This window comes from Melopsittacus undulatus, chromosome 6 (assembly GCF_012275295.1).
Source record: "Melopsittacus undulatus isolate bMelUnd1 chromosome 6, bMelUnd1.mat.Z, whole genome shotgun sequence".
Classification (NCBI taxonomy): Eukaryota; Metazoa; Chordata; class Aves; order Psittaciformes; family Psittaculidae; genus Melopsittacus; species Melopsittacus undulatus.
Genome location: NC_047532.1, coordinates 81,520,825 through 81,546,844, shown reverse-complemented (window position 1 = coordinate 81,546,844; position 26,020 = coordinate 81,520,825). Strand labels below are relative to the sequence as shown.

Here is a 26,020-nt window from a genome sequence, read left to right as displayed (position 1 = left end):
ACATTCCAGTTTTCAGTGGTTTTAGCTGATTTCTTAACCATCAAGCCACTATTTGTAAGGATCCATGGAGAGAAATAGCCATGCTCCCTAATCATATATGAGGGGCATTCCCTCCAACTGGTAGGTGCCCCAGGTGATGGTAAGGACACACTGGTACCTCTGATGGGCAGCTGGTTGCTCTCCATCACCATCTGTAGAAAGGTATCTGCACTTTGGAGCAAGGTCAATGGCTTACCTCAAGCAGTCTCCATCATTCCTTGACTTGCTTAGTCTCACAGTTATAGCATTATAAGGGGTTGAAGAAACAGTCATCTTCAGCCAACATCAAGTCGAGGTATCTTTGTCTATGAGGTGAGCAAGAGCCTGGAATTGGCTGAAATGCTGAATCAGCACAGCATGGTCTTGACTCTACCAGCATCTGTAACTGAGTACATTCACACAAAAGGCACAAAGCCACAATCAAAAGTACTGCACATGAGGACTTCCCATTGTTCACCAGTCCCACAGATGGAATGGGCATGAGGACCTGGGGTCAGACCCCAAACCCTTACACCCCAGGGTTCTAAGTCAGCATTTTAAGAACATCCCATTAGCATCCAATAAATGAATAGACTAGCATTGTTACTGCAGCTCTGATTCTGCCTCAGGTTCCCTACAAAGCAACCTGCAGCTCAATAAACTTTGACATGTTTTCATGTTATAAGAACAAAGACAAAAGCTAATTTATTTTACTTTTTACCTCATACATCCCAAATCAATAATTGCACCTATTGATCGGTGACATAAATTCAAAACATTAATTTACATCCAGGACCGTAACCTAATAAGATGGCAACAACTGAATTTGTTGAAATCGATTTTCCTTGTTTCCAACAGAAAATCTTGGGTCCCACAGAATAATCCAATGCTGCGCACAGAGCGGTTCATTAGCAATGAGCATCGCAGGAAGCTACGATTAAACTGGGGTTTGAATATGGAAGGGAAACATTGAGCCTCCAGGGCTGATGGTGAAGCAAGAGAAACTTCTTGTACCTCTTCCACATGTGCACCAAGCAAGTGTGAATCATGGAAAGGTGAATTCCAGCATGTACCAAAATCACTTTGTAATGTAAATCACTGGAATCATTTCAGGTGTGTACCTACAGGAGGCATAAAGTAACGCTCAAACATTACGTTCTGCAGGGGTAGCAGTTGTTAGTTTAAATCCCAGAAGCACAGTTTGAATAGGAAGTCACTGAAGCAAAACCCCATGGCACAAAGTGACACCACTTTGGGTGGTGCAGAGGCTTCCTTCAAGCAGAAGTCAAATGCACATAAACATAGGCAGCACAGCGCTCAGAGGCTGGCTCTGAGCTCTCAGCCTATTGCCCCGAGCACCACATCAGCTCATAGCTTCATTTAGAACTTTGCTAGAGGCCTTTAAAGTTGAATATAGTGCAATTTTTAGACAGGAAGACCTGCTCAAGTCATCCGTCACGTGGTCAGCAGCCAGCAGACAAGAGTTCTGCAGGTACTTTGGTGAGGACTGGTGAACCCTGAGGAGACAACTGTGCTGCAGCCCCATTGGGATGAAAACATAAGGCCCTGCAGAGAGCACCTCATCACTGCCACACCACCAGCCTCATCCAGCCTTTAATAAACTGCCTTTATCACAACCCAGCGATTTCCTCACTTTTACCCTTCCAGTTCTATCCCTCATCCCACTACCAGGGAGTAGTAAGGTAGCAGAGGGAGCAGTGAGCAAGCAGCTGCATGGGGCTTGGTCACTGGCATGGGTCTTCACAAGATCTCAACTACAAATTTCATCAATCTAAGGGTTATCAACCTCAGGGTTGTTTCAGTGATTTGAAACACTCAGTATTCAATGCACTTCTTACCTTTTCCTAAGCAGAAATAGCAAAAGGGAAAACAAATAAAACCAATGAAACAAACCAACCAAAACCACACAAAGCCCACAAAAAACCTAAGCCCTGATAATCAAGGTTATCTAGAAATTCAGAATGCTGTCTTAAAGTGTGACAGAAACAGCTCTAAGGAGAGAACTAACAGAAGCCTTACTGGACTCCAAACCCTCCCTATGGTCTCCTGAAGAATATTCACCTGTTAAGCCTAAGAAGGAAGACACATAATGAATGCCATTTCCCAAACTGCCCAGTGGAATTTAGGACTTTGTGGCCTTCAGCTGTGTGCACCTAATGAACAAATGAGAAGATAAATTGACTTTTCAGACTGTTTTCTTCTGGTGAGAAACTGCTATGTAGAAATAAAAAGGTCTGTTCCCTGAAAAAGGTGTCCGTAGCCTGACCTTCCCAAAATGCATACGGTGAGAACCTGACAACACCTAATTCCACAGCTACTGATTTGCTCTGCAGACACAACTACTGTTCTCCTCAAATGTTCCAATGTTTGAACAGGGCATCCTCTCCGGAAGAGTTGGCATCAAATCCACTATGAAGTGGAATTGCTACCAGTCAATGCCAGGATAAACTGGTGTTCTGGAGCAACATGCCATCTTTTTATAGGTGCTCATCGTGAGACAAGAAGTGGAAAACTGAGCATTCCTTTAGGGTGTGCACCTCTCCAAGCAGAACACCCAGCACATCTACTAAGGATCAGCAGCTGCAGTGACAAAATTCCTGGTCCCTACCATTTTGTGTCTCCTAGACTTAAACTCTAGAGTATTTTATTTGAGTAACATACCAGAGGTATGGGATAACACAATACCAGTAATACACTTTAATACAGGATCAACATACATTGTACCATACCACACTAAGAGATAATACAAGTGAGGCTGTCACAAAAATACGGCCATTAATAACGTTTCAGATGACAGGAAATGAAGCTTGAAAGCAGATGTGGAAGTGCCACACACCCTCCCTTTAGGTTCAGCTACCACAGCCTGAAGGTTATTTGAGGTACAACAGCAACAAAACAAAACCACACTATTGTGAACGGTATCCAAGGCAATGTGCCCATCTGTACCAGAAGTATCATTACCAGAAGACGTCAGGTTTGTATTAAGTTTTATTGTTATGTATGTACAGCTTAAGAAACAAATCTCAATTTGAAAAAGTTCAGAAGTTATTTTTCAACAGCACACAATGTAGATATACCTTTGAGGCAGCAAATATTACTCCTATTAAGGCTCTTATGAAAGGATGGGTATCATGCAAATGCATTTAAAGAGTACATTACACTTAAAAATATGCAAACCAAGTTCAACTAACTCTTTCAGAAAGAGAACATATCAAACATTGTAACTGTAACTGTGACCCACCAAAGCATTTACATACATGCTTGAAGCTAAGTACATGGACTACATAAACATAAGTAAAAAGTAACAACCGTCAAGCTACCTTAACCAGATCAGAACCAGAGTCAGTGATCAATCCCTTCCAGCATCACAAGTGCCAACATCTGCACCAACCCCAACATTTTACATTCACACACACTGCTGCTGACTGCAAAATTCCATATGCTTTTTCAACCTGTAAGGCCCACACTTTTTAGCTTCGGCATTAATATTTGATCACTGGAAGTACTTAATCCTGCCACTGAACCTGGGGAAGAGATATGCACAGAGAGCCCCCTGCATCACAGCAGTGCACAGCAGGAACTGCGTAACGTAACTTACTTCCATCAGGCATTTAGAAAGCTTCTGATTAATTTCCCCACACTGCACCTCTTGCTTATGATCTCAAAGAGTGAAAGCTGGATTGTTTTTAAACCTTAACCAGCATTAGCACTAAATCAAACAAGCAATGCTAATCTACAAGAGAAAATTCTTACTTAATATTTTAGTATAGTAATGCTACTTGTGCAAACAGTATCTATAGATGGTCTAATGCTAACCAGCAGGGAGAAAGCTTCATTCCTTCTCTATGTTCTTATAATAAATTGAAATTAAATATAATGAAGATTGTCAGCTGTGTGACTCTGTCATCACTAACATAACTCAAAAGACTGATTATTTGAAAGTGATGAATACGTGAAAAGAGGAAGAACACAACTGTTGTGACCTCTCCCAGGATGGAAAGTGCACTGCCTGATGTGTGAGAGGTGCTAGATTACTTTTCATTTCTTCAAGCCTCATGTTAACACCATCCAGTTTTAGTTACCTACTCAAAGGAAAAAAAATTACTTCTTTTCAATGTTTTATGTCATGTAATGTTTTTGGCAACTCTCAAATTGCCTGAAGGCCCCGACTTCCCAGAAGTTTTGCATCACATTCCATTCAGTGCTTACAAATGTCTTACAAAAACTATTCCTCATCTAAGAACGTATTAGTTAAAAGTAGGAAGACTCCTTTACCTCAGTCCATCTAACTCTGAGTCGCAGCAGCATATCGTTTAGATACTGCTAGGCACATACTGTGTGTGTATCTGCAACCAGGAGAATGAAAAAGGAAAAGAAAGATCCATTTTACTTTAATCCTGACCAGCAGCTGTTAGCAATTTTCTTTAGTTATCACTGTGGGACATGATGGATGGGAAGACTCAATATGCTGAGGAACTAGTATATAGTGTACAAGTGCTCTCAAGGACTGTTGTTCAACAGCACATTCAGTTTAACTAGGAACTACAGACTCGAAGAGATAACAGATAGTTCCTGGGAGCATCTATCATTCTTCAGAGAAGCTGTCTGATCAAGAGGATAATATCTGGAAGAACAATTGCATGATCTTTTGCTATATAGCTAGTATATCATGTCATTGAATGAGGAGAAGAGTGAACATTAACTCAGGTGGTAACTCAAACCAAGAAATCGGCATAAAAGAACATATTGAGATATTACCATTTTAAGACTTCTCATACACTTACAACACAAACTGGATACACAAAAACATGCAAGTCAAACAAAGCTAATCTACAATAAACAAAACCAGAATACACTTATTTCAAGACTTAAACATTAAAATATTCACCTGATACTAAATAGGAGCAACAGAATAGGGTCTAGACCTACCCATATAATTCAGTAAAAATTCAACTGTCTATTCCAGCCTTTATTTCCCACCTCTTCTTGTTTTTATGATTCCAGGTTAGAAACTTACTGAATGACATAGGAGGCAAAACACAAATATAAATAAGGTATCTTCCTCTCTCTATTAATAGCAATGTCCCAGGGATTTGTGATTATATATGTACGTAGCTGCACAGCCTCTTCCCAACCCATAATTAGATGGTACGTCCATCTCCCAAAGATAAAAGAGGATGTCAAAAATTCTATTTGAAAAGTCAGCCTTCTTTTCTGAGCAGACCTATCCCATCTGGGTTGCATACTCATTTAAAAGTATGCATTGACACCCATCACTAACCTTCTGTCTGAAAGTTAAGCCCCATCATTATTAGATGAAGCTCTCATCAGATGAATCTCAACAGATGAACACCCTTTTCTATGCTACAAGACTTCCAAATTAAAGCACAGTGAAATAATTAATAACTTGGTCCCTAAACAAAAGCTCCATTCCAAAATACAAATTGAAATTATTCATCTTTCAAAATGCTCAACCAACTTATCATACCCATTTGCCACAAATCTTTAACACAGACTACCCAGAAAGGCTGGGAATTACTTATCAAGCTTACAGAGATTAATCCCATAAAACTTCAAAAGACATTCCAATATATTTTAAGTGACATAAAAGGATATGGGCAGAACTCTGTCCTAAGATTCAAGAACTTAACAGTAAGTTCTGCATTTTACAAATACAGAAGAATGTAGCAAATGAAAAGCATAATACTAAGAGTTTAAAGAAGTTTTTTTTCCCATCTCAAAACAACTCAAACCACAGAAGGAAGCAAACTCTACTAGAGGAAATTTACAATTAGTCTTCAAGGGAAGTACCATGTAAAGCACACTGCATTAATCTAGACTTGACATTATGAGGGCATGTCTCACTGTAGCAAGGTCCATACTAGACACCAGATCAGAGACGGAAGATTAAAGTAAAACATTAGATGTCACAGTCACTGTTCTGCTGATCTGGGAAAGGCAGAGACTCCAAGGTGAGCAGAAACTATAAACCTGCTTAATAAAGGCCATTCTTTGCCTCTTGCAAAGTCAAGAAGTCATACATCCAACACTTTCATCCCTTCATTAAAACAGAAATACTAAAAAGGAGCACACCATAACATATCCCCATTGCTTCCGACTGACATGGTGAATTAAAGGTAAGAGCAGAAAGTTAGCAGAGATAATTAGAGCAACAAAGATCTTTTAGCACAAGCCAGCACAGCTGAGCAGCCTACCAACCAGAAGATGGCTTATTTCTTTTGTTACTTAAAAAAGAAGTTGCTAGTTGACTACTTCTGTTCTTTATGCATAGGAAGGTTCTCATCTAGAGGTCATTCTGAAAAGCACCTCACCCTGTATTTCGGCACGTATGAGCCCAGCAGAAACCACTGACAAAGAAGAAAAAAAACCCAAGTATTTGCTGGCTTTTCTTCTGAACACTTGAGAGAAAAATGTCAATTTAATGCTGACAGCAAACAAGGACGTCAGTCTAATTAGATTTTTTTGTTCTGTCATGCTCCTGATCCCAAGTACTCCTCTGAAAATAATCTGATCAATGATGAAGGCACAATTATACAAACCTTAACATTCATTCTAAATGTAGCTATGCAAAACAGGGAAAGAGGGGAGGGAGAACAAAGGTGAAGTATATTTCTCTTCAAATAAGTCAGTTTATTTTCCAACAGCCATATAAATTTAAAATATGAAACAACAATAATACAGCTATAGAATCTAGGTTTTCTTTCAAAGCAGCAGCATATAAAACATATAAAAGCTAAAACCTCAGCACAAGCTTCAGAAAAACAAGGACTGAGTGAATTTTGCCAAAGACATGAAACTCACAAAATACAGTACACAAAAATACTGGAATGCATAAGATATAAAGCTACACATTTTAGGTAAAGAAAGACATTGTAAAGGGTACAAATTTTGCAAAAGTAAACGGGGGGATTTGGGGGAGTACCATGATTACAAAGAACTTGGCAATTAATACTTGTAGATGGAGAGAAGAATGTGGCAGTTTTATATTCAGCATTCAAATTTTCAGGTTCATGACTTCACTTTCTTGGCATCTTTTTTTCCAGAGTTTTCAGTAGCCAAATCTGCTTTTCTCTTCTGTGACTAAAAAATGGAGAAGGGAAAACTTATAAAGTCAATGAAATGGTGGCATTATAAAAAAGACAAATAATTTGACATCACGATTCAAAAAGAAGATGAGTGACTCCAACGTACTACATATTTCAATTCAGCTTGGTAGGATGTAATGGAAGGGCAAACAAAAAATCTCAGCTTTAGACACGTAATTCCACTTCCCCTTCTACCTTTTTGAAATCACTACACGGTCTCAATGGTACAGGTACCACACATACCATGAATTGGATTACAAGATCAGGACCTTGACTATACACAATTCTGTTCTAAAGATTACAACTCTTTAAAATAAAAGCACTTCTTTCTTTTTCCAGGAACTACTATATGGGGGAAGAATAATGATCAGATTAAATTAAACATATGATGTAATATGTAGGTAGAAAGAGGGCAAAATGCTATGCTTTCTTTAAGAGTATTCCTCTGCTACTTAAATAAAAGAGGGGGGGGGGGGGAGAGAGCAAAAAAGCCCCCAAATACTATGAATTGAGAATTACGTACATTAAAAACTAGGAGAGCTGTGAATAGACAAATATTTCAGTTTAATGGTTTATACTGAAAAATAAGTGGCAACAATTATCTTTTTCCTTTTCTAACAAAAGAATTGAACTTCACCCCACTAGAAGTAAAGTACTGTTAAACATACTGCTGTAACTTTTGCTCCTCTCTTCTTCTTTTCAGCTCTTTCTTTTTCCTCAATTTCCATGTTTTCTTTTTCTATCAATGATATAAGAGTATTGCAGCGTCTCTGGAACTCCTAAGGAAACAGAAAACATCAAATTCTCTAAATAAATTATAGATTATATTACATTATAAATTACATTACAAATTATCTCATTTACATAAATATCTTCAAAAAATCTTCAATTCCATCATATTTATGTTTTCCAAACACTTTTAATATTTATATACTAGTAAGATTAGCTTAGTTATTGTTCATCTCTCTTTACCTTAGCGCAACCTTCTCTATAAACAGGGAGAGATATTTACTACAATATTCAAATTCCTGGCAGGAAGCTTTCAGGATTGCCAGTATCTTCCAAACTGATACCCTAAGATCTTTCATCTTGTTTAGACAAAGCAAATTATAGCCTGCCAGCATGCTATGCCAGATTCTAGTAAAAGAGGTCTCTGAGTACATCTTTAAAGCAGAAACAAAGGGGAATTTTTCCTAAAGAAAAATTAATCCATTTTAAAGCAATATTTTTCTGCAGCACACAGACTTGTTTCTTGTGATAAGACACTGCAGAGCTCTAAAAACATAGCTGGTCTTCAATTATGAATTCACTGTTGTACTCTTAAGTCAAACAGCACCCAAAAGGTAAAAGGCCCTAAATGCTTTTAGCACTTCCAAGCCACCTGAAATTGATTAAATGTCAAAAGGTCATTCATACATTAGAAAATATTTCTGTATGTTCTATGTACATTGAGAACAATAATTCCATGGGGTTTCTTTGCAACTCAAAGCAGGAAGCTTTCTTCTCACACAAAAAAAGTGGAAAAATATGCTTTATCTCTATTAAATTCAATTGAGCAATATTTGAACAACAGGCTATCCTAGAATTATCTAATAGCATAAATCTTAACCTGCAACTGGTCCATTTGCAATGAAGTGAACAGGTGACCTTTTCTGCTCAGGACTTACTCCCCATTTTCTCAGCATCTGTAACCTGTATATTGCTTCAACCATCATGTAACATGATGGATAATGGTGCAGTCTGCAGACTTTCTTGATCCTGAATGTTATGAAACAGTCAAGCATATGACTCATCTTTGAGACATTAATACCCTCAAGCTTAATAACCCCATTCCTGAAGTTCTGTGGTTTCCACAGACTCACCTGCTCCATAGCCTTGGATAAAATCTCTGCAATTCAGAATGGACAGAGAGAATCCTGCCACTGCATAAGTATTTCCTACCATGAAAACCAAATTTCTTCAGGGCATTTTTCTTTACAACTCCCTACTGGAAACATTGCAGTCTGATATGTACCATTTTGCAAAGTATTATAAGGAGTCATTCCTACTACATGCATGCAAAAGTAACCCTACGCTCACCCGCCATACAGGTTCGATCATAACAATTAGCGTGCTATGGTTCTGCCCTGGAAGGTGACAGTCCTGCTGGAGCTAAAATACTTCAGCCAACAAGAAGATCCTTCAAATTCCACCCACACAACAGTTTTCAGATAAAAAGGCAACAAGTCTGAGGAAATTTTTCAGTGCAAGCCATCCCAACACACACTGAATCCCCAAACAAATGAGAACCTCTAACCCCAGCCCCTACAGTCTGTAGTTGAAGAGATGGTAAGTAGACGTAGTAGAGAGAGGATTGTCTGTATGTCAGAAGCACTTCACTTAAATTTGTGTACATTGCATTCGAAGACTCAGGAGCTGTAGGTGAAGACTGATGATAAGCTGTTCCATAATAACAATCAGCTATAACCTTTCTACAATATGAGAAACTGGTTTGTGTTAAATTCAAGACAAGCAATTAATCAGAAAGGACTAAGAAATAACCTTGATTCATTTGCCTAAGGCATTAAGAAAAATCATCCTCCTTCCTGGGGAAAAATACTTGCATAAATACATACATTTATTAAAGTGTACAGGTTCATGGTTAGACAATCCAGATGGAGTACTCCAGAACATCTGCCGTGGATAGAGGATGGACTCAAAAACAATTTTTCTCTGGAGAATCACAGAAGCAGTTGACAGTAAGATGTGACATGCACACAGGTTTCTTCTACACTTACCATCAGAAAGAATCTGCATGATAAACCTCGCACCAAGCTACTGAAATTTCAATATGGACTGATCCATTTCATTTTATTACTATAAAAATAGACTGAAGAGTTTAAAATGCTTGGCACCTTTAGAGATGAGATTTTATTTACTGGGGCCTGCTACTTTTCTCTTTAGGATGGAAAGAGATAAAATGTACTTTGCTCACCCTTCATAGCTATAAAGACTAGTATTGCAATAAATAAGATGGGAGCACTGAACCATCACCTTCTGCATGACTGAAGGCAGAGATGCTGACCTGGGAGTGAAAGTAGTCCTAAGCTCTGTCAACAGGCCTGTATATACCTGTATTTACAAAGGAGTCATTTGTCTTACTCTGGGTAAGGTATGCAGAAAGCAAAATGAGGATGTGCATAATTTATGACTTCAGAAAACAGATACATGATTCACTACTGCCAGGATACTTTGCATTCTTCCTGCAAGGCCAGAAATAAAAGAACAATAATGACTAAACTTAAAAATGCAAACCTCTAGGCCTGGTTAAAAAATTAAAAACATGACCAATCTCTCTGAGAACTTACATTTTGGGTAAACCATGTGGTTTGGGAATAAAATAATGAAACAGAATTCCTGTTTTCTGAAGAGAAATATTCAGAAGGAGAAGAAAGAGAAACAAGATGGAAGATAAATTAACTAGTTATATGGAACTGAAGAGACATCTAGTGGTTAGTATAACAAAGTTTTCCCAGAGAGCCTGGTCTTTTCGGAATTATTCTGCTATTTCTCCCTTGTTTTGTATCAGTTTGACTGAAAACATGAATTTCGGTATTCTAAGAATTTTTACCCACTTTCACTGAATTTACTATTTATGCCTTTATAAAGATTCGTGTTTATACTTAGTTCATCATTCTTGATACCAAGCAAGTTTCCAGCACATTTCTGCATAAAAATACCAAACTGATGCAAAAATGGACCCACAGAAATTAATACTTCCACAAATGTCAGGATATTTGAATACATAAAATGCATCAGAGGTTGGTAGTTACAAACTGTGAAACCATATGTATCATGACAATATAATACATTTAAAATTAAATGCACATTGAAAATGAAAAGATTACTTTAACTTGATATTTTCATACTATTCAACTGTGTAACAGCAGAAGAAATTAAATATTAATGAATAGAATTTTAAGAGAAAACATAGGCCAAAAGTTTCACTATATGCCCAGTGCCTCAATTTCAACATTAGACACCAAAGAACATATTCCTACACTTTAGCAATAACTCCCATGTCTTTTAAAGAAGAAAGTTATATAGAATATAAGGATCTACAAGATTTCAACTGAATATTTAACTCTACTCAACCTAACGATACATCAACTACTATTAAATGTAGAGCTACATTTTAATTTCTAGTACCCATTTCTATGATTTACTTAAATGGGTTCCTCCACAATTTAAAAGAAACTTCCTAACAGACTAAATATTAGAGGTTCCTCTCTTCAAGGACATAATTTAACAAAACAATATGTCTTCAAACAGACATTTTAGCACATCAAGCCTGTAATTCTAATTGAGGGCTCACTGCTGTGCTATCCAGAAGCACTTTGACAAAATATCAAGCAGAAATGCAATGCATAACTACAAGTAGCACTGGGAAAATATTCCCACCTGTTAAAATACGCATTTTAAATGCTTTATGTTTTATTCCTTCTTGGTACCATACCCAGAACTCTGAAAGAACATTTTATAAACAAATCCTGAGGCCAGGAAATGAAGGCAGTAAACAATAAGGCACAAAGGTTCTCCAACTGTTACACTAAACTACTAGAAAATCCAGATTTGTGTACAAAGTGGCATTTAAGTTAAGTGACTGCAGCACTGCATTTAATTTGCTTAGAAGACAATGGGGAGAAACTGTAACAGCTGTATAAGGGACAGTGTGCTTGACTCTTTCGTATCAGGCAAGAGCAATGTGGTTTTGTATTCAAGCAGACAAAAAAAGAAATCTAACTTGTATTATATTCTCTAAGTATTAACAAAGTCTTCAGGAAAGCATGAAAGAAGCTGAAGCACTTGCATGGGATAATCTTTACTCACTACTACAAATTGCTTCAATGATTCTTACATGAATCACTAATTTCCTCATGCTTTTAGAAATTAACTACCAATATTAGAAAAACAGTATAGAATTCAGATGTTTTCAGTCTTTAACATTGTCCACTAATTCTGAAAAGTAGTCATATTTTATGAGACGCTGTTTGATACAACATTTAGTTTACAATAAACGTAACAAGGACATTGGTAACAATAGTCTATCTCTGCATCAATCCTTTTGGGTAACATGGGACCTCAGCCTGGCAGGTTTCCTGATGGTTGTTTCAGCTGTACTGTTTGCTGTACTAAGGGAAAAGGTTATTTCACTAAAAACTAGAAATAAGAATAAAAAATGAAGTTATTCTTCCAGCACTTGTTTCTTAGCCTCCAATAATCTGGCACAAATCCAAATTTTATGTGATGGTCATCTTTAAAAAAATGGAACCAAATACATGATATATTGACACAGTTCATGTGACTGATACCTACCATGGCAGTTCTAGATTTGATAAACCAGTCAAATCTGAACTGAGGAGCATTGCGCACACACTGCCTTAGTTCTTCGTACACGTTTTCTTTGTCAAAGCCCATCTTGTGCAACATGCATATTAAAAACCTGTCTTCCTCTTCTGTGTAGTTTTTCCCTTTGTTTGTTCCATACTGAATACGTAACTGATGAAAAGGTGCTTTATATCTTGCAATCTGAATGCAAAACAAAAATGAGGACTATTAAATACATGATATCACATCAAGGACTTGTTACATATTAGCGCAGGTTATTGGTATGTGGTATATGCTATATAAAATGCTAGAACTCCCATCCCCAACTATTCATTTTCTGAAGGAATATGGAAGAAAACAAAAACCTGCAATGATTACTTTGGCATCGAGAGCTTTCTTGATACTGATCCTCCGCTGAATTCTTGCCTCTCCTCGTTCAATTTGAGCCATAATCCTCTCAATGTCCTGTAGTTCATTACAACGTTCCCAGAAGACAGCTAAAAATGCAAAAGATAATTTGTAAAAGGCAAGTTTTTTGTGTAAATACAAAAAACAAAGACATGGTTTGTTTGGTACTAGCTAAAATACCATATATACTCACAGCATAAAGAAGCATGTTGCCATTATAAGACAACTTCATGATTCTACAAGACAATGTTAATTAACTATGCCAAGTTCTAAATTTTGACTAAGAAGGAATAAAGGCAGCTGAAGGTGTATTTCTATGCTGCAAATTCAACCTTTCTAACAGAATTAAGTCTTCTGAAAAGACCCATCATGCACTTCAAACTATTATTCCTATATACATCCAAATTCTACATCTTGTAATTTTAAAAGAACATGTAGCAAAATGATGGTGATGCCACGTTAGTAAGAACTATTTCAAAATATCACAAACCTGAATACTCAATGACCTCCTCAGGTGACTTGCCCTCCACCTCACGGGCAATATTGTCTATATCATCACGGCCATATTTCTCATTAGCTTTAATAAACTGGTTAAAGTCTCTCTTATTCCAGTTTGTAAAACCCTGTGAGCAGCAAGAAATCAAGATATTACCAGGCAGAAGGGAAACATTTTGCTAACTTCTTGCCTTACTCATGTACCATTTGCCACAATTGGCAATGCCTCTTCAATGTCACGTAATTACGGTGGTTAATGGTCTTTCAGGATTTCCATAAACTTGTACTACCCAGGGTTTATTACTGAATCCTTAATAGTCTAAAGAGTTATTTCTGTGCATGACTCCACATGCATTAGTAAGAACTCTTTCCTCTTCTTTCTTTTTAAACTTTTTAGGTGGTATTCACCAAAGAAATTAGCTCAGTAACAGGTTACTATAATTTTAAGTCACCCTTCAACAGATATAAGCAACTTTGGAGTATAGGGTGCAGCAATGCAAGTGTCATTACAAGTTCTTAGAGTAGTGCAAGTATCCAAAGCAAGAGCTCCTACTTCAGACATTTACAAACCTTGAACCAAACAGTTGGATGAAAGCATAAGTATGTCAAGAAATGATCTCTAGTCCAAAAAGCTGCATTCAGGTGGAAACTCTATAGCACTGTCAAACAGAAAATTTGTTATGTACTGAAGAAATGTATCCAAAACTGAACAACAGTTAAGTGAGATGCAGTGCACAAAAACATCATCCAAGAATGAGACATTACAATTTAAAGACAGGGAAAGGAGAAAACATCAAGAACAAGCAAGCAAACAAGAAAATCACGTGCCTGAACAGTGATTTGTAGTGCATTGAGTTTCTTCCATCACAGAAATACACCTACAAGGAACTGTGTCAGTTCTCCACCTGAATAAGCTCACTCCACAATTAGCATCTTTACAAGAAGTCAACATACACATGTATTTCTTTTTAATCATTAACAGCAGTACTGACATGCTTATCAGCACCAGCTGAAATACTTCCTCCACTATAAACAGGTGAAATTAATAGTCAAATAGTGACCTTGCATTTCTTCACCAGGTACACTACCCCAATTCTTTTACGGGAAATATCCTGAATCAGAAAATCCTGTTACTTCAAGACACAGCCTTCTCCTTAACATTTAGCTTTTTAATAAGCTTACTCAGCAGGATAACAGTTCAAAAAGCCAAGAAACTAGCTGGTGACAGGGATTCAGCCCCAGTACAAAAGGAACACGTCTAACATCCCAACTAGTATAAAATTAATGAAGTGTCTTATGCATCTGTGTAAATAAAGTACTTGTTTTAAAGTACAGAGAGGCTTGACCTCTCTGATTAAAACCCTTTTTGATACAAAACATGCAAGGTAGATACACAAAGGAGAAACCCACCAAGTGCATCCAACTATACAAGGCCTTCCCTCGGAAACGTTGCAGATGTTCAAGGAAATAGTATGTGACTAAGAAACTTGTTCAAGGACAGAAAAGGTCCCACAAAGCAAAACCAAGCAAAATCATTACATTTCTTCTTTCTGTACCATCAGTGTAGCTTTCCTGTGCATATTTATCATTATTAATATTTATACTCTGTAGTGTTAAAAACATATGATGAAATACTTCAGCTGTTTTTACTTCACCTGTGTAAGAAGCTTTTCTTTCTCTTCAGTTTCCTCAGTATTCAGAGGCATAGACTCATCTATTTTCTTTTGTTCCTCCTTTTGTACTTGAGCTGCATTTGGGAGGTCAGGATTCCTGGGGACCTAAAATCAGGGGATCAATAAGCAGTAGTGCAGTAACATCATTAAAGAGACCATACATCTTTATGTCAACCTTGGTTTACAATTTATAAGCACATTAGATCTCATACCATCCACACCCACTAAGCATTCTGTTGTCACAGAACAAAAACAGAACAAAACCAGCACCCCACACTTTGGCTACCCTGAAGAAACCAACCCATCATAAAAGTATTCAGCTACAAAACTGTTCCAAAATTGAAAATATCCTCCAAGAATATCAAATACTGTCATTTATCTATGTTTGTTCCCTCTTGTCTCACAAGTTCTTTAAGTTTCATCTTCACCTAGAAGTAACAGAAGGGTCTTATTTATTTTTCTTTAAGAAATTTCAGTGAGAAATACTGTATAATACACGTAAATGATATGAAATGCTATTAAATATTAAAGCACTGCTCTGTACAAGGTACCAAATCGTTTTACCTAGATTCAGACCTTGTTGCTTTAACCACTCCTGCCAAAAGTAGGACTAGATCTTGTCAAACATGTTATAATTTTGTTATGCCCTGTACCCCCCCACTTCTACACACCATAACTTAGGGAAATTGTGAGAAAAGGAGCCTCACCTAGTGCCAGCCATCACAGCTCACTGATTTCAGTATGACTTTTCATTAACTAAGGATCTGCTCTCTTACATCCAACAGCTTATAATTTGTATGACTATAGTGAAATACTAAGTTCTGACAGGTTTAACTATTAACCTACGCACACTGTCAAAGTAAGGACCAGAGAGACAGCATCATGTAAACAAGGCCTACCAACATTTATCTGTCCCTCTCCACACTGGCACCAATTTAGTATTTGTGACCTTTAAACTGTGTATTCCAATTACGTGGCACGTAACAGCAAACAAGGCAGAAAGCAGTACCCAGTGAAGATTCTGTAGACCTTAGGTATTTCTGCAGCAAAAGGCAAAGGAAGTTAAGAGCTGTTTTTAATGTCTGGCTAAGAACTTTTTGGTTTGGGTAGTTCAAGTTAAGCTTGACACATAAAGCTTGGCTTTTTACCTATTTGATACTTTCTGCTGTTGCTTATGGCAGTCTTCAGTTTTAATAAACACTCTTCAGATGGAAAGCTATACTTCTGCTTCAAAGCAGAAAAATCTTAATCACATTTATCTCTTTCACCACCAGTGAACAGTCATACTAAGTTTTTAAGATTGAAAGTATTCAGGTTTGACCTATCTAGTCTGACAGATTTCATTAACAGGACAGAAACACCTCTCTCTTTACAGGCATGTTGTCAACATTAGCAATTCCCTCAGCCTTATTTGTTGAAGCATTAATTGAATCATTTCTATCCCTAAGCTAATTACACTTCCTTTAATTCTTGACTTAATTCTACCCTGCCTTTCACATAAATTTCTTCTTGCTTCAAACTAGATTCTAAGACACCTGCTTTTCCTTAAAAGTTTATTTTACTAATATTAATTCTACTCTTTGGCAACACGAATTTCCTATCTGTTGCTTCAGATGACAAGTTTACATTCTCCAACACATTTTATACGTGACTTCTTGCTGCAACCTGCCATGAAACATGAGGCTTTTCAAACTAAGTTACATGTCTGCAAGTAGGAGATCCATTTTATTTACTCAGCCAATACTGGCGCAAGTAATGAAAAGCAACATCAAAACAGAATCTGTGTTCAGTGCTTGTCCAGTATGTCAGCAGGAAGGCAGGAGAAATTTAGCTAAGGCACAGTAGGAAGAGAAAAATAAGATAAGCCTGTTGTCACATTTTCTTTTTACAGTAGTAATACATTCAGACTTCTCCACACCTTTGAACATTTTATATCCCAGCAAAATGCAAGGAAAATTGATGTCACTTCACTTACCTTCATATCAACATAAAGTCAACTCCAGTATTACCTTAAACTACTTCCTGACTTTCTGCACAAGATACACAAAAACTCTCACACAAAAGGAAAAAAGAAAAATCATATCCTGAAAAGCGATCTTATATTTGCCAAAAATCACTTTTTCCCCTTAGACCACACCTCACACTTTTGGTTTTGAGAAGAAGTATATGAAGCATCAGAACTGTCACTTTTTTCTACTCTACTTTCTTGCCAGGAACACACCATAAAGCTACACAGATACAGAGTTTTTAATGAAGGAAGGAATTGTAGATTATTTTTTCTGTTCCACTGCAGAAAAGAAACAGGAGAATGGGGGTTTTAAGCTATTTCCTTTACAATGAGAAGCACACTGCAAAAAAAATAAGACCAGAATAATATATATTTTTCAGCTGCTGTCTCATTTACTTCATCTAGCTATTGTCAGGGTTGCAGTAAATCTGTAAAGAATACAAATACATTTCATTAAATTGAAGAGGGGGGAAAAAACAAACCAAAAGCATTACCTTGTATCCTATAGTCTTACGATAATACAGAATTTCTTTTTCCAGAAGTTCAAATAACCGTGGTGGGAAAAACTGGAAATCCTGAATATTTGGTTGTTTTGGAGGTCGAGGAGCCTTCAAAAACACATTAACAATATATAAGCTTGATTTCTGTGCAATTAAACTGCCATAATTCAGCAGCATTGGCAACCTATCCCTTTGTAAATACATGCATTTTATTACCAGCACAGGGTGAAGGCTGGGGATGCAACACGGGAGAGAAGAAGAGCAGAAGACCAATATAAAATGCTGTCTATACCTGCCAACTTCTTACCTTTGGGACTTTGGGCTCGCTGACACGTAGGGCTTCTCTGAAATATGCATCGACTGCATAATTAGCTTTGCGTTCTCGTTTGGGAGGCTCTATCCATTCCATCATGCTTAGCTACATGCAGTATAGAATAAAAAAGTAAAGTAACTGTATGCTTTCCTAAAGGCACAAAAATAATGACCCAACATGGCACTGCAAAACAGAAATAGAGCTGTGTACAGCAAATCTAATTGTTGTGCTCAATTTGGATACTCTAACAGCCCAAAAATAAACCAGCAATTATACCTGATTATAACATATATTTAAACACATAAAAGACTATGCACAAATAAGGCAGTGTAGTGGCATGGATGGGTCCTTTCACAGTATTCTACTTACACCTGAGTAAGGTTACAATTCCATCTACTAAAACAAAATGGAAGGACCGGGGACTTGGGCTCTGAATCTGTATCTTGTGATGTTAATTATTTGCTGCTTCTCTAAAGAGCACAATGAATAACCTCTACGGAGACTACGTAACATTGGCAAAAAAACCCACAAGCAACAAAACAACATTAACAGGAAATTAATCTTTACTAAATTACTTGAATGAAATTACTAAAGTCTATTTCAAGACTATGCTGTGTTCAACTGGTTTCTTGTAATGATATTATCAATACAAAACCAGAACTTTTACATCTGCATACGCTCCACTACGCTCTCATTGCGTATTTTGTTATTCTAACTGTTTCTTTACTCTTTTTTGAGTTGCTGAGGTGAATGGCTTGAGAGAGAACGCCTGCAACACCGGAGTGGAGCAGGGGGAGATCAGCGTCCAGGAGCCTCACCTCAGAGCAACAAGAGCCACTGAGGAGGGAGCCTCAAGTCCTCGATAGGACTTGCCCAGGAGCCGGCAGCGCAGCCTGCCCGAGGAGGTGACTCACTGGGGGTGGAGACAGGAGGAGCAGCACCAGCCCTGAGAGGTTAAAAACCTACCCAGGCAAACAGAGCAGGTCGAGGCAGTTTGTGTGGACAGGCGAGCGGGATGGTGAGCACTCGCCGTATGCCCAGGGTCCGGTCTGGGAGCTCTGCCTTGGCCGCCCCAGTGGTGGCCAGCATAGGCACCCAGACAGAGCCGGTAAGAGGAGAGGCTGCGGTGCAGAGCTTGGAGTGTAAAGAGTGCCTGCACTGGTCTGGTGAGGGAAAGGTGCAGAATGGACAGGGCTGCGCTCACTGCTCCCTGATGGAGGTCCTCCTGCAGCAGGTGGCTGAGCTACGGGATGCTGTCAGTAAGCTGCAAGGTGTCAGGGAAGCTGAGAGGAAGCAGGACTGCTTGCTCCAGGCCCAAACAGCACAGGGGCCTCAAGCTTCCCCTCTAACCCATCGAGAAAAGAAGGAGGCTGTTGACCGCAGCACCCAAGTCTTGGAAGGCGGATGCAGGGACTGTGAGAATGAAGATCTTGGGCCCACTGTAGGAGAGGATCTGGTTCAAGACCATCTTAAGAACCTGAATGTGCACAAGTCCATGGGACCTGATGAAATCCATCCGCGGGTCCTGAAGGAGCTGGCAAATGAAGTTGCAAAGCCACTGGCCATCATATTTGAAACATCATGACAGTCAGGTGAAGTTCCTGATGACTGGAAAAAGGGAAATATAACCCCTATTTTCAAGAAGGGGAAAATGGATGACCCAGGGAATTACAGACCAGTCAGTCTCACCTCTGTGCCTGGTAATATCTGGGAGCAGATTCTCCTGGAAGGCATGCTAGGGCACATGAAAAACAACAAGGTGCTTGGTGACAGCCAGGATGGCTTTACTAGGGGGAAATCCTGCCTGACCAATTGGGTGGCCTTCTATGACAGGGCTACAAAAGTGATGGACAGGGGTGGAGCAGTTAACATCATCTACCTGGACTTGTGCAAAGCGTTCGACACTGTCCCACATGACATCTTTGTCTCTAAGTTGGAGAGACATCAATTTGATAGGTGGACCACTCGGTGGATAAAGAATTGGCTGGATGGTTGCACTCAAAGAGTTGTGGTCAACGGTTCAATGTCCGGCTGGAGACCAGTAACGAGTGGTGTCCCTCAGGGATCGGTGTTGGGACCAGTCTTGTTCAACATCTTTGTCGGTGACATGGACAGTGGGATTGAGTGTGCCCTCAGCAAGTTTCCTGATGACACCAAGCTGTGTGGTTCTGTTGATAGGCTGGAGGGAAGGAATGCCATCCAGAGGGACCCTGACACACTTGTGAGGTGGGCTGATGCCAACCTCATGAAGTTTAACCATGACAAGTGTAAGGTCCTGCACCTGGGTCGGAGCAATCCCAGGCACAGCTACAGGTTGGGCAAAAAGGAAATTCAGAGCAGTCCTGTGAAGAAGGACTTGGGGGTGTTGGTTGATGAGAAAATGAACATGAGCCAGCTTCAGTGTGCACTTACAGCCCAGAAAGCCAACCGTATCCTGGGCTGCATCAAAAGAAGCGTGACCAGCAGCTCAAAGGAGGTGACCCTGCCCCTCTACTCTGCTCTTGTGAGATCTCACTTGGAGTATTGTGTGCAGTTCTGGTGTCCTCAACATAAAAAGGACATGGAACTGCTGGAACAAGTCCAGAGGAGGCCACGAGGATGATCAGGGGACTGGAGCACATCTTGTATGAAGACAGGCTGAGAAAGTTGGGGCTGTTCAGTGTGGAGAAGAGAAGGCTGCGTGGAGACCTCATAGCAGCCTTCCAGTATCTGAAAGGACCTACAGGGATGCTGGGGAAGGACTATTCATTAGGGACTGTAATGATAGGACAAGGGGTAACGGGTTGAAACTTAAACAGCAGAGGTTTAGATTGGACATAAGGAAGAAATTCTTTCCTGTTAGGGTGGTGAGGTACTGGAATGGGTTGCCCAGGGAGGTTGTGAATGCTCCATCCCTGGTAGTGTTCAAGGCCAGGTTGGATAAAGCCTTGGGTGGCATGGTTTAGTGTGAGGTGTCCCTGCCCGTGGCAGGGGGGTTGGAACTAGATGATCTTGAGGTCCTTTCCAATCCTAACTATTCTATGATTCTATGCTTCTTTAAAATTAATAAGAAACCCAGGTTAGAAGAGCATTCTGTAGTCAAAAAATAAAGAGTTCATGTATCTGATTCCAGACAAGACCTTAAGGATATCTTGGCTATATGTCTCATACAAAACACATAGGTACAGTGCTGACATTGTGAGATGCTGAATAATACCTCTTTCTTTGGATGATCCTTCTAGAATTGGGTAAATCATTGTACAAACAAGTTCACATTAATGCTTATGACTAAAACCTTTACACAAAGAAGACTTAAATCCAAGTTCTATAGATAAAATCATCATCAGGCCTGGTTTTTTTCCCCCTCTGTTACGTGGCAATGTAATACTGACTGCTGCAGTACAGAGGGATGCAACAAAGTATTTTTGATGCAGAAAGGATAAAATTTGTGAAGAAAAACAGCAGGGCTGAAAGCTAATTTAACGAAAATTGAGAATACTGATTCTTCTGCAGAGCCAAGTGAATTTTTCAGTAGCTCTGACCTTTAGAGCCATAAAATTTTTACTGTGGCCTTTATGCTTGACTCTAAACTCATCTTAAAAGAGTTTGGGAAAAAATTACCTTTTGTTTCTCTCTATAATCTTCACCTTCAAAGTTGTATAAACTCATTTCTGTGTCCATAGTGAAATTTCGTAAGGAGCTCTCTCCCATTTTCTGCAATCGTTCATTCATTTCAGCTGTCTAGAAGTACAAGAAGATACTTTCAGGCTCGCTCAAGCCAGGCTCTTCTGAAAAAATCAGCTTTCATCATTATTAAAACATTCCCAGGGTCTTTTTCCAATTCAAACTTTTACTTACATTTTTCTTGTAACAAGAGACACCCATGATGCTATTCAATTTTGAACAATCTGACTCCAAGACTTTCCATTAAACTAAATCTATTATGCAGGAATGTAGCCCTGCAACTGTATCACTTAACTTTTACATTTAAACTCAATTTATGCCCAACTCTTTGGAAATGAAATGACAGTTCATTTTTCCATAGAGCTACCTATTCCCTAATAAAGTTCCATACAGGTTTTGAGTGTATTAGACACGAATTATGCCATTTATTGTCTTTTGTAAAGACCACGAAACAAACAGCGCTTAAGATGCAGTAATTGCAGTCTGAAGTAATTATAACTGCAGATGCAGTCTGAAGTAATTATAACTCACTCATTCGACTCTTCAAAATTGTCATAAGCCATAAAATATTTATGAACAATAAAGTAATAATTGGGCATAAAATATATTTACATAACCAGATTTCATTTCTATTTTGTGCACATATATATTTAATGTTTGACACACTTCAAATTCTATATGAAACTGTTCTCTAACCTTCTTTTCACCTCTTTCTAAAATAGTGTTTATATCTTCTTCTGTCAGCTCACTATCTTTGGAAGCAAAAACATGCGTGGCTCCATGCCGGATCATCTGCAGCATTTCATCTTTTGCCAGTTTGTTGGATTGCTGGTCTATAAGCCTTCCTAAAATTAGAAGAAACATATTGAAAAGTTATAATACAAGAGTTTGAGCAGGACCATGCAAGCAGTAGGGTTTGTTTTTTTATATCACCAGCAGAACAAGAAAGAAAAATCATAAGAACCATACAAGAAAAATTAATTCCACTTTAGCTGAAAATAGACAGAAATCAAGGACTTGAGGGGAAATAAAAAATAAAATAAATAAAAATAAATTAAAAAACCAAACAAAAACCCAATGAAACTTTAGATTAAGACATAACAAAGGATGTTTCACATTCAGATAATCCAAATTTCATGTTTAAGATTTTATTCTTACAAGCTTAGCTGAACTTACAAGAGCAAACCCTTATTTCAAGCTGAAAAGTGGCAAAGTATTCTGTAATAACCATTAAGAACTGCTATGCTCACTTCATTGATTACAACCCAAATCTCTGAATATTCTTCCCAAATTTCTAGTTTCTGTCCCAAAAATTCACTTCTTATTTCTTCAACAGACACCAATATTTTTATCAGCATCCTTACAATAGCACATCTTTTTGGAAATAAAACCAACCTTCAAAACTCAGCTTGAAAACCTTAGTTTTTGTGAAACTGTTTTTCTAAGAGGGTCTAAACAAAGACACACAAAGCAGCTTTTATGTTCAATAAATTCAGATGTGGGAAGAAGCACATCTATGTAATTATTTTTAGCTGTCAAACAACATCTTTTTCTTTTTTAGCATATCCCAAGTATTATCTATTCAGCTGTAGTTTTGTTTTCCTCATTTAGAGTTTTAGTGTAAGTCTATGCCCATGTTATTTAGGCTAACACTTTTTTTCATCATTTTCAGCTGAACAAGTGCATAACTTACACATCACAGTTTCTTTGGTTGATTTAGTGTACTGCTATTATACACAAGGCCTGCATTCTCTCATACTGTACATTTGTACAGTTGGTTAACCCATACTTTCAGGGACTGAACAATTGTGTTGCAGACAAACATATATAGCAGTTGATACCTTGTTGTATAACTATAGAGTCCAGCCTCAGTTTTATTTCAGCTCTTTCTACAATCCTCTCTTCAACAGTATTATCAGTGATTAGTCGAAACACCCGTACTGGTTTCTTTTGACCAATACGATGCGCACGATCCTAACAAACATAAATCAGTGAGTGTTCAGCAACAAAATCTCACACGCAATAGACAGTTAGCTTGCAGAAACAGCAGACTGAAACCAGCATAGATTTCTTGGTTCCTTGCTTATTCAAGACTATACAAAAATGTAAAACCAGTATAGTAATATTTACTTATATCTGGCTATTATACCTTTTAAGTTCAGGTAATTCAATCGTAATAAACACATCTACCTCACTGTAAATGAGCATGACTGAATGTCTGTCTAGACTGCAGCTGGGAAAGTGGAAATACAGCAGTATACATACACAAACATCTGCCCCACTTTCAAACTCCTTCTCCCACTTGATTTAAATATTGAGATTTTACACCCCTAGCTTAAGTATATTAATTCCATGGGCAAAGTCCATGCAGCCACTGCTTCACTACTGTAGTTGTCCCAACATTGAAGTACCAATACATAGTTCATACAGCTCACATACAATACACAGCAAATAAAGTCATACAACGAACATTCTATATTTATTTGTGACAAAACTTGTGTTTATTCTCTCTGGGAAACACGAATATTATTTTGCCCTCTTAAATAAAAAAAGTTAAACTGGCCTTCAAGCTTGTTGGTACCATGATTTTCTGACTGTCCTTTATGGCTCATGTCATTAAATCTTTTACTGCCCTGCATAATATTCATTTCTTCCTGAAAATCCTACTAAAGCTCACAAATCACACTCATCAGTTTCCAGGAAGTCAGTCTACTACTAGTAGTCAACATGCGTATCAAAAGCTGTTCACAGTAAATGATGAGTTATTCACAGTAAATACTTGATGTATTCAAGCAACCAAAAAAACCCCACAACAACAAAACAAATTCCAGGACCCCCAATCATGCAAGAATGATCATGTGATATTATTCTACATGAAAAATCATTGATCTTTTGATATTCAGCACTTGGAAATAGATTTTAGTATGTGTAACCCAAAGACAAGGTTGGGTGTTTTTTTTCCCCTGGTATCACCACCAAATGATTTTACACTCACACAGAAACAAGGTGGATTGCAAAAGCTTTCCCAAAAGGGAGGAATAAAAAGCTGCATGCTTTTAATTCTTTGCTATTATTAACAGCCCCCTAGTCTTTGTTCACTGTTGTCTCCTGGAAATGCAAAATTAAGAGTAATTCTACAGCTAAATAATATTGATACAGCATTTTGGCAAAGTAATCTTATTCAATTATAGAATAAAGACATTTATAGAGAAAAACTTTATTTTCTTCCACAATTCTGTTCATGCTCTGTTTATTCCATTCCTTAGTTTCTTGGTAGTTAATACAAAATGAACAAAAATTCTGCAAACACGCAAGATAGAACAACAACAACATTCAATAAATGCATGTTATGGAGTTAACTCACCATGGCTTGCAGATCTACTTGAGGATTCCAATCTGAATCATAGAGAATAACCACATCAGCAGTTGCCAAATTAATTCCAAGACCTCCAGCTCTGGTACTCAGCATAAAAATAAATTTACTGCTGTTGGGAGCATTAAATGTGTCTATTGCTTCCTAAGATAAATAAATAAATAAATAAATAATCATTGAAGCATCAGAGTTTTCAAACAAGCTTCCAATATGCTGGTGGCTTTTGAGTGAAATTTCTTGAAGTTTATAGAATTTTCACAACAAAACCAGTTTTCTATAAAAGTAAGAAACTAAGTTGATATAGGTGGAAAAAATCCATTCCAAGTCCACAAAATTACATTTTTCATTTAGCTGAGAAATGAATGACGATGACTTTACTGTGGACTTTGGTTAATGAAAACATACCCGTATCAGCCTTTCGAAACTGTAGCATTTTTGTTTTACTTTGAACAATGATGTAGCTACTTACATATATGTAAATAACTTAATAACCTAACACATAAAGACATTTCTTGTTTATATACAACCTTCTCACCTCTCTTTCTTCATGTGGCGTCTGTCCATCCAGCCGGCAGTACTCATAACCACGCCACATGCAATAGTCTTCCAAAATATCCAGTAAGCGAGTCATCTGACTGAAAAGTAGAACTCTAGAACCTGACAGAACACCACAGAAGATTTTATGATTGATTTTATGTTTTCACATTGATCTTAACACAGAGCCTACCATAGAGCACAAGTAAAAATTTATGTGAAGTATTCTGTCCTATGTCTAACTTACTCAAATCAGTCTTTCTTCTGCAGAGTTACTTTTCTGGTATTGATTTAACTTCAGGTTGTTTGGTAATTAATACAGAAGAAAAACACAGCTGAAAAAACAGTAACATTTAAAACCATGGTAAGATAGTTAACTGGCAACTGATGTGCACAAACTAATCCTCTCATCAGAAATGATCTTGAAGACAGCAGAGGCAAGGCTCTGCTCTTCCTTTCCTACTGCTTCCTCATCATTCCTATAAGACCTCCTTCCCTCCATGTGTTAAGATGTACAGAAAAATTATTTTCATCTTGAACC

General features: G+C 37.9%; 1 protein-coding gene across 2 annotated transcripts in view; it reads right to left on the bottom strand.

Annotated features, from left to right (window-relative positions):
* Positions 1-3,009: 3,009 nt before the first annotated feature.
* The window catches only part of SMARCA1 (SNF2 related chromatin remodeling ATPase 1), a 35,702-nt gene continuing 12,691 nt past the window's right edge, over positions 3,010-26,020 (bottom strand). Inside the window, exons 12-24 of one of the 2 annotated variants that reach the window (XM_013128839.3) lie at positions 25,481-25,602; positions 24,937-25,089; positions 23,414-23,546; positions 22,269-22,417; positions 21,510-21,629; positions 17,904-18,014; positions 17,591-17,704; positions 15,071-15,193; positions 13,411-13,543; positions 12,891-13,009; positions 12,501-12,713; positions 7,814-7,924; positions 3,010-7,140 (exon numbers count right to left, since the gene is read on the bottom strand). In XM_013128839.3, coding sequence (XP_012984293.1) covers positions 7,069-7,140; positions 7,814-7,924; positions 12,501-12,713; positions 12,891-13,009; positions 13,411-13,543; positions 15,071-15,193; positions 17,591-17,704; positions 17,904-18,014; positions 21,510-21,629; positions 22,269-22,417; positions 23,414-23,546; positions 24,937-25,089; positions 25,481-25,602 — 1,673 coding nt within the window. In that variant the 3' untranslated portion in view covers positions 3,010-7,068. Of the gene's footprint in view, positions 7,141-7,813; positions 7,925-12,500; positions 12,714-12,877; positions 13,010-13,410; positions 13,544-15,070; positions 15,194-17,590; positions 17,705-17,903; positions 18,015-21,509; positions 21,630-22,268; positions 22,418-23,413; positions 23,547-24,936; positions 25,090-25,480; positions 25,603-26,020 lie in introns of those variants that run through there. The other variant, XM_031048235.2, reaches the window with a different exon arrangement.